This window comes from Silurus meridionalis, chromosome 9 (assembly GCF_014805685.1).
Source record: "Silurus meridionalis isolate SWU-2019-XX chromosome 9, ASM1480568v1, whole genome shotgun sequence".
Classification (NCBI taxonomy): Eukaryota; Metazoa; Chordata; class Actinopteri; order Siluriformes; family Siluridae; genus Silurus; species Silurus meridionalis.
In genome coordinates, this window is record NC_060892.1 from 18,290,218 (window position 1) to 18,305,421 (window position 15,204).

General features: G+C 39.2%; 1 protein-coding gene across 2 annotated transcripts in view; it reads right to left on the reverse strand.

Annotated features, from left to right (window-relative positions):
- The window catches only part of arid3a (AT rich interactive domain 3A (BRIGHT-like)), a 30,269-nt gene that overhangs the window by 6,331 nt on the left and 8,734 nt on the right, over positions 1-15,204 (reverse strand). The window contains exons 2-5 of one of the 2 annotated variants that reach the window (XM_046857930.1): positions 14,811-14,932; positions 14,303-14,704; positions 13,611-13,893; positions 1,292-1,364 (exon numbers count right to left, since the gene is read on the reverse strand). In XM_046857930.1, coding sequence (XP_046713886.1) covers positions 1,292-1,364; positions 13,611-13,893; positions 14,303-14,655 — 709 coding nt within the window. In that variant the 5' untranslated portion in view covers positions 14,656-14,704; positions 14,811-14,932. Of the gene's footprint in view, positions 1-1,291; positions 1,365-13,610; positions 13,894-14,302; positions 14,933-15,204 lie in introns of both variants that reach the window. The other variant, XM_046857931.1, reaches the window with a different exon arrangement.

The following is a 15,204-nucleotide window of genomic DNA, read 5'->3' on the forward strand; positions in this document are numbered from 1 at the left end:
TGAACTCCACAAGAACTCTGAACGTGTGAGGTGCTATCTGGCACTAGGGCATTACAAGCAGATCAAATCATGATTTGGAGAATTTAAAGGTAAAAACCTTGAACTCTGTCCTCTTTCTCAATTTTTGTAGTCTGCCTTTTGTACCTGCAGAAAGTGGCCAGTGCTATGAAGAAATACTGTTACCATGAAGGGGTATACTTGGTCTGCAAAAATGTTTAGGTGGTACGTGTCAAGGTTACGTCCACATGAATGCAAGTACACAAAGTTTCCCATCAGAACATCACCAAGAGCATCATATTCTGTCCGCTGGCTCATCTTCTTCCAGTAGCGCATATTGGTGTCATCTCTTCCCCGGTTTGTGTTAGAGTACGTCTGTGTGCGATCGGTCAACGCAGTTTAGCCTTTTCTCCCTATGCGAATCACCCAAGCCTTGGAAACCAATGCTATTGCCAGTTGACCCAGTTGTCTATCCATGAACCACTTTTGCTAGGTACTAACCACTGCATTACCAGGAACACTACATAAGAGCAGCTATTTTGGAGACGCTCTGACCCAGCTGTCAAGCCATCCAAATTTGTCCTTGTCAGAGTTACTCAGATCCTGGCCAATTTTTCCTGTTTCCAATACATCAAATGAAAAAAATCTAAAGTTCACGTGATGGGCGCAACTGTAACAAGATAGTGGGTGTTATTCATGTCACCCGTCAGTGGCTTTAATGGTATGGCTGATCTATGCATGTTCCTTTTTGCGTGATACATTACAAACAATAAAACCTGTTCTTTTCTCAAATAAAACCTTCACACAACTAAATAGGGAACTTCAGCCCTGCTTATATGAGGAGGGGGGGGATACTATACCTTATGTCAGAGCCTATTTATTAGAAAAGACAGATGATAATGTTCTGATAGCGCCAAGGCCAAGCTGTAGCATGTGTTCGTGTTCACACACCTACAGCGGTTTTCTATATGTTCAGAGGCCATAGATCAACTCCAGCAGACTATAAGCAATAAAACAGTCAGCTGCTATAAAGCAGTCATTTAGGAAATGTTGCTTCATCAGGCTGAAACCTGAGCTGGGTGTTCATTTATCACAGGAGGAAAAGAAAATGAAAAAAAGCGTACACGTATGCATGTACCTCTAACTTGTTCATGTAAATAGAACATTATTGGGTTATATAGTTATAGACTTCAACAGGGCAGACAAAACCTCAAGAAAAGTTCAGTCAGTTTAAACATAGTTACATTTCAATGAAGTGTTCACCAAATCATCATTTCAGTGGGTGATTATGTACCTCTCTTCTGCATGAAGCTGAACAAATCATCTAGGAACTCTTTCCTCTTGGGATCGCTGTCCAGGTCGTAAAGCTGCATAGAACACAAATTGATAAATTTGTATTAAAGAATTAAAAACAAACATTCAAATACATACAACAATCATCATTCTTACACTTATATGGACAAAGGTTTGTTACACCTTACTTATGTAGTCATTCACAAACTGACGGTACACAAAATTAAATGTACACAATTGTATAGGGCGACTTTGGATGCGGTCTTGGACGATCTTGTATGGCGGCACCCCGAAGCCTCCTACACCCGTATCTGTACTTTAATAACACCACTATATATTTATCCTCTTGCTAGTTTTTTTTTTTTACAATTCGGTTTTCCTTTGTGCTACTGCTTTTATTAAATGCTTATTTGATTTGTTTTCATACCGGTTTTTCGGTCATTATACAAAAGGGGCAACAAAAAAAAAAAATGAACAGAAAATACAATTTAATCATTAGCCACCATTATTTAGAACATGAATGAATCAGCAGCCGAAAGTTCACAAACATGTCAGAATTAATTTTCTTGTCATCAGCTCTGGTTGAAAAACCTGAGGTAGGTGCAGCTTTCCCTCTGTGTGGGCTGTGTCTGTTTAATGTTATTTACATTGTAAGTAGTAGATGTTTCCTTTATATATGAATAGGCATTTTATTAGAATGTTGTTAGACAACTGCACATTCAAAAACCTGGACAGGTTTAAACAAGAGCCAACGAATGTCTGGTTCAGGTCTGGGGTTCAGTTTTCTTGAGTAAAAGCAACTTTGTAGTCATTATGGTGCGTCACCTCCCGATGGTTAAACACTCAAGCCGTGGGTATGAAAAGCGCACGACACTCAACATTCTAGCTGTATTACACAATTTCCCCCATGAGTGAAATAATAAAATAAAATCATAGCCAATACACACAGAAGATAGTCTGCTTTGCTTTAGTATTTATGGATAAAACCCGAGCAGACTTCTCTCCTTCTTTTGAAGATCAAATGTTTTTTTTAAACATTTAAAAAAATCTTTTATCAAAATTCAAAATGCCGTGCAGTCGACAGACATTACCAGACATTACAGGAATTTCATTATGCTCAGGAGAAAGTGTTCTACATTTAATCGATACAATAGGATTATTACAAAAAAAAAAAAAAAAAAAAAGTAAAAGTATCCCATTATCAGGTGAACAATGTTTTTTTATTGCAATGCAAAAATAGGATTAAAAATGTATGCATAGTTTTAATGCACTGTATTTTCTGTATCCATTGTAAGGCTGTTTGTGCAATTAAAACCTGCATTCCATTAGCATGACTATAAATGATTGTTTGTGCTTTTATGCGAATGAGAGCCGAAATCTAGACGTTTTTCAAAAATATGCATTGATGTTTGATAAAAACATTGACTTCCTGTTGAAAAAACGTCTTAAGCAAACTCCACCAGTGGAACCTTGGGTACTGGACGTGGTGCAGGGAGGTCAATGTGTGCACATTCCCCGAGCAGAAACCCGCACCAAGTCAGCATATCCAATTCCACATTTCCTACTCCGAATGTGAACGAGGACATTTTCCCGGAAATCTAAAAAGTTGTATTTTATGCTCGACCTTCACACTGTGTTTGTTAACTACACATAGGAACCGTTTAGTCATGTCGAAACTAGCAACGATCCATGAAGATATACGAAATCTAAAAACACATGCCGGCACCAGACCAGTGATAAAGTAACAACATAAAAGCCAAATATCCGGAAAGTCTGGTACTGCTGCACGAAGCCCAGTGCATTGTTGTTCGTTTTCACTGAAGCACCATCTGAAGGTTTTAACTGCAATAAAGGCATATCAAGGCTGTCAGAGAGGAAGGATATCATTAGCTCACGCTGTGCCCATTAGGCTGTGCTCGTGGTCACGCGGCCAACGCTTTCTATCCGGGGACTAATCGGAAAGGTTAATTATTACGTCCCTTGGGAACCAAACAAGGAGAGTAAGACTTCAAGGGACGGAGGATGGGGTGAAGTAGTCCCAGAGGGGTATTGGAAAGTGTGGGGGGGGGGCATGAGGAGGAGGAGTCGGATGACTGAGCGGGGGGATTGGGGGAAGGGTTGTTAATGCAGCGTAGGCTTAATTACAGGATGCATGCACTTTTAAGACGCACCATACCATACATTTCTCTAAGAGCTCCCTTTAGTCAGTTTCTCTCTCTCTCTCTCTCGCTTTTTTTTTTAATGGAATTCAATCAGTGCCTTCTTCCTCTCATTTGCAAACCGTCTGTCCTTTTCCCCAGCATGACACAGCACGTCAGTGTATTCTTATCAGCTTTTATGTCACATCACAATCAAAAGCATTTATAAACTCATTGCTCTGTTCCTTAACACCTCCAGCGCTCAATAGATCCTGTGGAGATACATAGTTAAATTTAAATATATAAATTAAAACGGCAGCTCAGGTTCTTTCAGCTGGTGTCCCTTCGTGCTGTTGATACCCACACGACAGCAAATCTATCAGTACACAGTATTGAATATATGCCTTGTGAGCATGGTTTTTAGAGAAAAAAAGAGCAGAAAAGCACTACAGATTTACACAAAAGTACAGTAGAAATACACTGAGCAGGCTGCTCGCTGTTATCTACACCGCGACAGCAGCAAAGGCTCGTTAACACGGGGCAGCAAAGTGAAAACCAATCAACTCTTTCATTGTTCCGCATGCTTTCTTTTACAGAGCTCGTCCTTTATGACAGGATATTTGGTTTGCCAACGTCCAACGTTCTGACACCACATTGGAAACGTATCAATCCGACACAAAGGAGAAAACCGCTTTATATATATACATACACACACACACACACACACACACACACACACACACACACGGCAGTCTAACAGAGCAAAAAAATAAACCGTATAAGTGAACAATGACTTTCAAAGTTTATATTGTAATGATTCTAAAAGAAAAAAAGAAAAACAAACAGATGATGAAAGAGAGTGTAGACCGCACAGTGCAAGGAGAACACTTAATACTATGCTTTAAATACGCTTCAGCTGCTAGTAAGCTAATTCTGTAGTGTGTGCACGTGTGTGTGTAACAGAGAAAAAATTATAGGCAGATAATTTATGTCACGAATAGACTGAAGGCAAGGAAACAAATATCCTACAATAAATAAATAAATGAATATAAAAAAAAAAAAAATCAACCAATAAATCAATCTAAAGAAACGTTTCATTAAAAGATGAGAAATCATCCAAATATTACAAGTATTAAAATGTTTTGTGTTGACAGGTTAGCTGTAATCGCCTCCCCCCCCGTAACCTTGACACGTACCACCTATAATAAAAATAAATAAATACAAACACCATGTTGTCTAATATACCTGCATCTCCCACCTCTCAATGTACAGAACTAAAGTAATTCAATCAAGCACATATAAGCTGTGATCATAGCATGGTATTACTTTATAAAATCTATAAAGCAAAAATTACAGTGCATCTGGAAAGTTTACGCAGCGCTTCACTTTTTTTACATTTTGTTATGTTACAGCTTAATTCCAAAATGGATTAAATTCATTATTTATTAGTCGATCCTGACTAGTCCCCCAGATCCTGCTGCTGAAAAACATCCCTGCAGCATGTTGCCACCACCATGCTTCACTGTATGGATTAAATTTTTCTTAGCAAATTATATGTCCAAAATAAATGTAACTGAATTGAATTGTACTGGCCAGGGATGAGCAGTGCTTGGTTTTTCCTTCAGACATGACGCTTGGCATTCAGGGTAAAGAGTTCAATCTTTGTTGGTCTGAGAGTCCTTCAGGTGCCTTTTACTGTGGAGAGGCTTCCATCTGGCCACTTTACCATACAGGCCTGATTGGGGGAGTGCTGCAAGCATGGTTGTTCTTCTGGAAGGTTCTCCTGGAGCTCTTTCAAAGTAACCATTGGGTTCTTGTTCAGGTCCCTGACTAAGGCCCTTCTCCCCTAATCGCTCTGTTAGGCTGGGTGGCCTTCTCCCATTTACGGATGATGGAGGCCACTGTGCTTATTGGGACCTTCGATTGTACAGAATTTTTTCTGTGCCCTTCCCCAGATCTGTGCCCTGATACTTCATGGCTTGGTTTGTGGTTTGATGTGCACTGTTAACTGTGGGAACTCATATAGACAGGTGTGTGCCTTTCCAAATCATCTACAATCAACTGAATTTTAAACCAGGTGGACTTCAATCAAGTTGTAGAAACAGCAGTGGAAACAGGATGCACCTGAGCTCAATTTTGAGTGTTATGGCAAAGGCTGTGAATACTTATGTCCATGTGATTTTTTTTCCTCCTTTTTATTTTCAATGAATTTGCAAAAATTTCAAACTAACTTTATGTTGACATTATAGATTTGTTTGTAGAATTTTTAGGGAAAAAATGAATCGAATCCATTTTGCTATACATGTAGAATCTGAAAATATAGACTAAACGTTATATTAAATAAAAAAATAAAAAGATTTTCTTGCAATACGACAACATTAAATTTGAGTGACTGTTTAGTATCTCATAATAATAACGTGTCATTCTCAATGTAAAAAAAACATCAAAGAAATGAGGCTGAAGTGAAGGTCTATGAACCCAAAGAATGGGTGTTTTAATTAAAGGCAGAAGGTTTCCCCAGCCCATGTCATTAGCGTCAGGAACACCTCCCCTGTAATTTTCATGTCATCTGGAGTTGGTCACTGATTTGATTTAAAGCGAGTGTAGTATAAAATGGTTTTGCCAGCTTGGCTCTCTGCTGAGCATCTGACTGTCCATAGATATGAACTAGGCAACTGATTATAAAACCATAAAAAAAAAACACACAACCAGAGAACAATATACAAGAATATACACTTCTCACCAAAATGAAAGTACAAATAACCGGCCTGAAACTTATTTTTTTCTCATTAAAGTATATTATACTAACTCTTTTACTGTTTAATTTACTACCTCATGTTCTCTTAGGTTCTCCATTGATTGGTTGTTGGTTCCTGCCAGTCACCATGGAGTCAGCCTTTGTTTTTTGTTGAGCCGGTAAACACATTTCTCTTTAAACTGACCCAAACTCAGCGCTCAATCCGAATTACCGCTACAGCAATTATATAAGAAGATATCAGTTCAAACTGTCAGTTTATTACACTGGCCTGAGCGCAGTATTTTCTTGTAGAAAAGACTTAAATTCTCAATTTGTGTGTAGTCATTCTCTGAACAGTGAATACATGGTCACAGAGAAACCCCCCGACATGCTTTTATGACCTACAAGACACCGGCGTTGAAACCCTGTAACGGCATTTCACACCTGCTATACACCCAGTATGTGTGTGCGTGTGTGTGTGTGGGGGTTCAGCTTCTGTCTTAGACAGTCAAATTTGCTCAAGAATCCCAATAAAAGAAGACAAGCGCCTGATCACAATGGCAGGCAGGCCCTGCGAACGTCGCTGATGAAAAGGAGAGGCATTGTGTGAAAACAATAGTGTTGGCTCCCATAACCATGGCCTCCATCTGAATCAGCAGCACAGACAAGGCTGTAACAAGCACCTGCATGGTGCGAATGCTACTTTGTGTATCACTTTATCGGAGCTGAAACTTGAAACTCCGAGATCTGCACCATTTAATAATTCAAATGACTTTTGAATTTAGCAATCTTGCAAATCAGACATTCAGCAAGACCGTTTTTAGCTGCGTGCGAGGCAGGAAATGAAATTTTATGCGGTAGCAGTTTTGCGTCTTTTCCCGAGAGATGTACACCTGCAGCCCTCGAGTGGAGAAAAAGACGGCACCAGAAAACAAAAAACAAAAACACAGACGGAGTCACCTAGTGTTTATCAACCCCCATGAAATTCTAAACAGGCCGCCCGAGAAACACGAGGGCCAAACAGAATTCAAATGAAGTTGCAAATTAGCGCAATGTGTAAAAATGAATTTGTTCGTACGGCCTGGAAAAAGCTCGATTCCCTACAGTTGACGGTGACTCCTCAGTCTCAATAGTTTCCTTAACTATCAGAAAGGAGGTCAGAAAAACCAGAAGTCAAATGTTCTGTTTTTGAATCCCCCCTAAATAAACATACAAATTTCATCATCGATAGTTCTCACAAGTGCAAGCATGCGACTATCCTGACTGAGAATTAAACCGAGACCAAGCAAAACTCCTGCATTTTCAGTTCCCTTTTCAGAAAGCTCCCCACGTGCAAAAAAAAAAAAAAAAAAAAAAAAGGGCTTTTAATTTTCTACAAAAAAAAACCCCTCTCGAATTTAACACGTTCCAGTAAGCAATAAGAAGCCGGGAAGCAACTCACACGTTAATAATCAATGGCACAAGGCTTTACTCTGGCTCTTGTGGCTTGGCCTTTCAACCCCCTCCAAATGTCACAAAACCTCGTATTTGCATCTAATCCGTGCTCCCAAGGCCTCTACAGCGCAATCAATACATGAATAGACAAATGTTTAACCTTGAAACCGCCCCCAGTTTATTCCACTGCAACTGTAATTGCGTGTGTTTGTTTGTTAAAGGGTTGGGCAAAGGGACATACACATTATATACCCTCGCTGGAAATTTTCCGATCTCAGTATACCACATAAGTACATTACCAGACTTACTTTTATACCCACCCCCGAAATACACAAACTCGGAACTGACGCTTTAAACATTCCCATCTCCATCACCTGGAGTCCCAGAGAAATCTAAAATGGTGTACAATGCAGAAAGCCTTCAACTATGCCTGGATTTTTTTCTCTGAAGGTAAAGTTTTAGGAAACAGAAAAAACGGCTTGTTCTGCGGCAGCTGCCGTGATCAATGATAGTTGCGGTGTGGAATCGTATACGTTTTCTGTTATAATGATCAAATATCTGCCATCCTTCATCTGTTATCTTCTACTACAATTACAGCCCTGTTTCTCTCACCAGTAGTTCAAATGCCCCTACAGAAAAACTAGGTTGGCGTTCACAACCCCCTAAAACAACCTCTGTGCATACTGAGAGCGTTCAACATTAATGCAGGCATGCTGCATCACTACGTCTGCTACAGACAGAATGTTCAGATGCAGTGGCTAGTGAAAGTAGACACAAAGCACCGTGGCCCACAGCTACACGAAATAAAGATCTATTTTTGGCTGAGGCTAGCTGCATGCTGCCATGCTCCTTCATAATCTCAGCAGGCAGCCTTTTCACAGATTATATAAATGAACACTGGTAACGTTCAAAAAAGACGAAACCTTCTAAAATGCTGTTAAGAAGCGTTGTTGTTCTCCCTTTAATTTCTTACCATCAGCTTGTGCGCTTTTAAATGATCAGATGTAGTCAAATTTTGTTTTTGATTTTTATATACATTTGCATACATACCAGACTGCATCAATCCTACCCTCAAAGGAAATAAATAATTGTCATACGTCATCTCCAATACAACAGAACTGCTATAGGCGTGTCGGATTTATAGTGATTTCTAAAGCTAATTGCAGAAGCATACCTGAAGGAACAAAAGAGATAATTGTTTCAAGATCCTTGACGATTTTCTAAACCAAACAATAGCATCAAAACAAACCGCATCCACTAACTGTGCTTTACAGATGGACGTTACAGTAGAAGATTTCATGCCAACAAAACCCACACAGAAAAAAAAACTGAAAAAGTAAAGCACACCCAAAAAAACTGCTGCGCTAAGCTGTGCGTTCTTTTTGTTTACGTTCTGGTGGCTCTCCTTGTGCTTTCTGCTGAAAGGCTGCCAGTTTTACAAAGCCGCAGGTTATGTGGCTCTGACGTCAGCCAAACTATTGCTAGCAGAATTCTTCACATGGTTTCGCTGCCAATGAGCAATTCCTCATGGCAGCATGTACGGTTTGGCCAGAGTTCAACTACAGGAGCAGTAACACAGACACCACCCCCCTCCCTCAGTCGTTTTCTCACTTTATAGAACATTAAAAGCAGTGTCCAGGATACTGATGGAAAAACCAACACAAACAAGGTAAAAAATAAAAAATAAATAAAGCACAAACAGAAATATACTACATGGACAAAAGTATTCAGACACCTGGTTTTCCTTTTATGTGTTAACACAAAGTTGGAGGCACACAATTATACACAAATGTGTTTGGATGCGACATAAAATTCACAAAAACTAGGAGACCCAAACCTGTTCCAGCATGATGATAACCCTGTGCACAAAACCAGCTCTTTATGGATCGGAGTGGAAGATCTCATTGGCCTGCTATAGCGCTCTGAACTCAACTCTACTAATGAATTGGAACGCTGACTGCACCCCAGGTCTCCTCACCCTACATCAGTAGCTGACTTTATAGACACCCTTGTGGCCACAATACACTCTGAAATTAAGTGGAACACCGCCCCAGAAGACCGGAGGCTATTTTAACTGCAAATAACGGAGAGTAAATGTGGAAGTGTACGTTCAAAAATACAGATCTTGTGGTCAGCTTTTGTTCGTATGGTGTAGATTTAGCAAATGTTTGGCTCATTTCAGAAGATCAAGACTGCTTGGAGACAAAGCCGACCTTATTTCTGCAGATCATTCATCATTACCGTTTTATTACGTTGATGTTTCATTATTTATAAGCGATCTCATCTCCATAATTAATGTAAACGCAGTGAGTGTTTTCTACGCCCCCTTTAGAGTAAAGCACTAAATAAGAAAGCAGAGAAAGAAAAGTGCTTGCAGACCAGAGAGACATTACAAAGGTTATAAAGCGGTATGCTTCACGTGGAGAATTTCTTTGCACAGTATTTCACGCCATCCGATATTACACGCAATACAAGTGATCTCATAATTATATATTTAGCGAGACAAAACTACACACTAGTCAAATATTATACGATCAAATTCCAGATGAAACACAGCATGACTTTCAATGGTACATAATGAAAAACGATCAAACTCTCCACCCCAACACACACACACACACACACACACACACACACACACACACACACACACACACACAGTGTTAATCTCTAATTTAGTGCAACGGTTTCGGTCAGCGCTGCCTTCTCCTATCCACCTCAGGCATCAATCTTTAATACGGAAGCCTTTAAAAGGGAGCTCACCGTGGAGGGATGTGATGAATTTTTAAAGACATGTCTGCTTTACTGTCCATCTGGGCGCCATTTGTCCTACTGGGGATATTTACAATACAGATGAGACATCAATGGCCATTTCTGCCTCCTCTTTTGGCTCTGGAAAACGATTGTGAACCAAATAACAGACAATAGTCTGCATATAACAACATGTGCACTCCAAACTTATACTTTGTTAACCTTTTGATTTTATTCCACTTCTTGGGTTAGTTCATCAGCATTGCAGATTTTGACTTGGGAATATTTTCCCCACTCGTTTATCCCTTAAATTGCGATCTCCTGTTTGGGAACCGTTTCAGTGTTAGTTCGGTTCCGATCTGCGCTCTGGTTCAGCCATTTATAAACACTGATCTTTTGGTTAAGCTGTTCCTCTGCTCATTTGGACGTATGCTTTAGGTTACAGTCATAGTGAGACATGAAATTCTCTTTTATTTGTAGCTTAAATAAGCTTTTGTCCTTAAATCATATGACATATTTGTAGCCGTTCATGATTCCTTCAACCCTGAGAAAAACCCATGTTCTGGCTGAAGAAAAGGAGCTAAAGCATGATGCTGACACCACCATGCTTCAACGTGGGTGTGGTGTTTTATCATTTAATGTGCTTAGATGTTTTCCAGTTGTTTTGTATATAGTGGAGCAACGTAAATGATGTAAAGAAAATCCTAGAAAACATCTAATATCCATTTAGAGTTAAGCAGAATTTCATTGATGAACGTTGTATGATAGTTTTGAATTATTTGTGATTGTGATCAGTTAATTCCGAACAGAGGAACATCCCCAATTATAAAAGGCTGTTCACACCCTGAAAAAGAAATCCTGTATACACACATACAGTTGATGTAAAAAGGCTACAAATTCCTGCTCAAATTTTAGTTTTTTGAGATTAAACTACTAATATAAATCGTCAGTAGTTTAGTCTCAAAAACCAAAAATTTTAACAGGAATTTGTAGCCTTTTTACATTAACTGTATTTGTATATACAGGATTTCTTCTCAGGGTGTACTTTTATACCCCAAGATAGCATGTCCTATTTTCCCTTAACAGAACTGCCGACTGTTTTATCTCTTTCTAATGGGTAAAAAAAAAAAAAAAAGCTATCTGAAACACTAGTTTGATTACAGTCGCAAAGTTATGGAGGATTCTTTTTTTTTCTTCTCTTTAATATAAATCAATATAATCAAAATTACTGACCCTCACTGGACAGCCGATAAACTTTTTTTCGAAACAATGTTGATTCCACAGTTTAATGGCTTGTTTGAGATCACTTTGAGAAATAAAATTTTGTCATGTCTAGCCAGAGAACACTTGGGCGGGGTTCCAACTGATGAGGGCTGAGAGACACGCTGGCGAGTAGTAGCAGATTCTGAGTCCAGAGTGACAGATTATCACTTTCCCTCAGGCACATTCCAAACCGCTTCCACCCACCTGCCCAAAATAAACTGCAGCACGTTAACCCTTTCCTTTCCAGACTCAAACATGCAGGTTCCACAACAATTTCATCTACTATTAAAACAATCAATATGTTAATACTTCAAAAAATAAAGTGTGTGTGTATATACATATATATATATATATATATATATATATATATATATATATATATATATATATATATATATATATATATATATATATATATATATATATACACATATATACATATACATATATATATATATATATATATATATATATATATATATATATATATATATATATATATATATACACACATATATATATATATACACACACACACACACACACACACACACACACACACACACACACACACACACACACACAAACCATTTCCACACACAGGTTAACCTTGCTCTGACATGCTTACATAAACTATGCAATTACATAACACCTTAACAGACAATAACTTTGAAACTCTATTAATGGTCACCAAAATCCATGCTTTATTGCGACCGTATTATATGGAACTCTCTCTCTAAACGATCTCAGTTCTCTCAGGAATGGGGGTCTTTGGAAAATAAATCCACAACTTCCATGTCATACACCAACACCTCCGACAAATAACCAGTCTTATGCATTCCTTTATATCATTCTCTCCCCTAAAAGTCAATAATCCCCCTAAACTTTCAGCAAACACTATAAAATACACCACATTCGTTTTCCTTAAAAAAATACAACCAAGAGCAAAAATCTAGTGCAGATAAAAAAACATTTTTCTTTAAAAACGTTTTTTTTTTAAATGCAAGACAGCAGATCCATTTTCATTATCTCTAGTAAATAGGATATGATGAAAACACTAACTGCCACAGAGCTTATGGCATGCTTATTAAAAACACAAATGTAGAAAGAGCCTTTTCGGTTCCTCTAATAAATCGCTGAACCATGACGTTTTTTAACAGCTGCAGAAAATGCAAGAATGGAACACTCTGGACAATTACTCATAGACATCAGATAGTACAGGTTCAGCAACGCAAGATGTTTGTCAAGGGAAGATCTGAAGAAATAAACATTATATTTGCAGTCTATGCCACCACAATTTAGGACATTACAGGAATCCAGCCTCAGAATAAGGACCTACTGAAATACACATTTGCATATGTCTACATATTTGCAGCACGTTACAGCACAATTCCAGATTGACTTGTTTCTTGTTTCTAGTGGTTTCTAACTGTGCCGAAATGTTACATGACTTCAGTAGAGAAACTCCAAATAAATGCACAAAAAAAAAAAAAAAGACTGAAATTTTGTTCCCTGCTTGCATCATCCAGAATCTATTGTCTAAAAAAACTAATCAAACTAACAAAAAGACAGGAAAACATGCATTTCCGCTATTTTAGATTTAAGGAAAAAGCAGGAGGGAGTAATAACAATTCCAGCTGTGCAGAAGGAAATGGACTGCCTGCAGCAGCAATAAATAAAAAAATAAAAAATGGTGGATTTTCTAATCAGTTCCACTGATGTAGTTTTTCACTGTTTTTGGTTGAAATAAGTCTGAACTAAAAATATCTTCCATTGACAGGAAGCAAAAGGGCTCAGATTTATATGTTTACTGTTTTAGCTACTGGTTTAATTGGTAGAAAAAGACTGCATTTGACAAATTGTACAGAAAATGCAGACAGGATAGCAGGTGTGGCAACTTAATATAAAAGAAACATTTCTGAACATTGTGACTTTGCTGAAATTTCACAAATCTGTCTAAATCTCACAATCACCAAAGACGAGTTGGCACTTGGTACCTGTCTGAACTGCTCTTCGTAGGTCCAGTCGGTGTGGTCCTGTCCGTGTTGTTGGCCTTGAGAAGACGCAGCTGAGAAAGCTGAAGCCCGCGGTTCAGGTTCGAGACTTGATCGGGCTTTCAGCAAGTGAGATTGCGGATGGAACTGACGATGAGGCAGCAGCAGGATGCCTCGACCCGCGGCGACAGCCTCGCGGCTCATCTGCAGGCCTTCCTCAGCCATGTCTTCATCGTAGTCTTCCTCCATCTCCCCCTCAAAATCATCCTCGTCCCACTTCTGCTTTCTAAAATAATTTGTCCAGAAGGCCACATTTCGGTCTTTATAATTATTTAGATTTCTAAGTAGAGATTTATTCCATCATTTTCTAAATGCTTTAAAAAGTGATTAATTTAAAAAAAAGGTTAATGGAACATTTTGATGGAAACGACACGTCCACATTTAAATAAAAGCAGAATGATGAGGCACCAGTCTTAATGATGCCTACCAATGAAGACAGTGCTCACACTTAACACCATGAACAATACAGATTTGCAGCCTCCTCCATAATCATAAAATCCCATAATAATAACAACGATGCTGTGCATCATGTAAATGATTTCGTGTTATCACCTAGGTACAACAGTAAAACACCTTTACGACACGAAACCAAATGTACTGCAGCATGGTTACTTAGTAATATTGGCCATACTTACATTTGCTCCTCCTCGCTGGACCCCATCATGTCTTTGTAATGCTCCTCTCCCTCTTCCTCCTCCTCCTCCTCCTCCTCATCTCCTTCAACGTCGTCCTCCTCTCCGGCAGTGCTGTGCTCCGACCTAGGACTGTCAGCCATTGGCCGTCTCTGTAGTCCGGCCGCTGCGGCCCTCATAGCTGCCAGAGCTGCTATCTGAGCGCGCTCGGTGTCCGAGGTGGAACTTAGCTTCAGCTCTTCACCCGTCGAGGACGAGTTCTGAAACGAACCAGTCTGCTGCTGCTGCTCCATCTCCATAAGCAGTCTGGCCCTCTGTTGCCTGTGCAAGTTCTCCATAACTGCCTGCAGCTTCATCTCCAGGCAAATGGGAAGCTCCGAAATATCTCCTTCCTTTGCCCCTTTTCTTCACCAGAATAGCACAAATCAGCCTGATCCAACACTTGATTCTAACAAACGTGAAAAAAAAAAGAAAGGAAAAGCAGCCTCCGAGAAATGGGCTCTTTTTAAACCTGAAGATTGCTGATTGCTGCCCAGCCGTCTATAGCACTGAACACAGAAGCAGGCTTGAGAGAGGAGCAGAAGCAGGCTTGAGAAGCTTCCCCTGGTGCAGAGTGGCTCGCTCGATCAGAGCCTGGAAAAGAAAAGAGAAAATGAGCATTTGTTGGTATATTAAAATGATTAAAGAAGTATCTATTACCGTCAAATCATCATTCAGCTTGACCAGGGTACATCCTGAACTACAGATACTGGCTACGCCATATAAATAAATGATAGCGGTCTTACGTGAACTACATAGATATCGGATATCATACGTGGGTATTAGAACAGTATTAAGAGTATCAATTGCAGTCTGGTTTGTATTTACTTATAGATATGTACTGATCCGAGAAGGATCGCCAACAC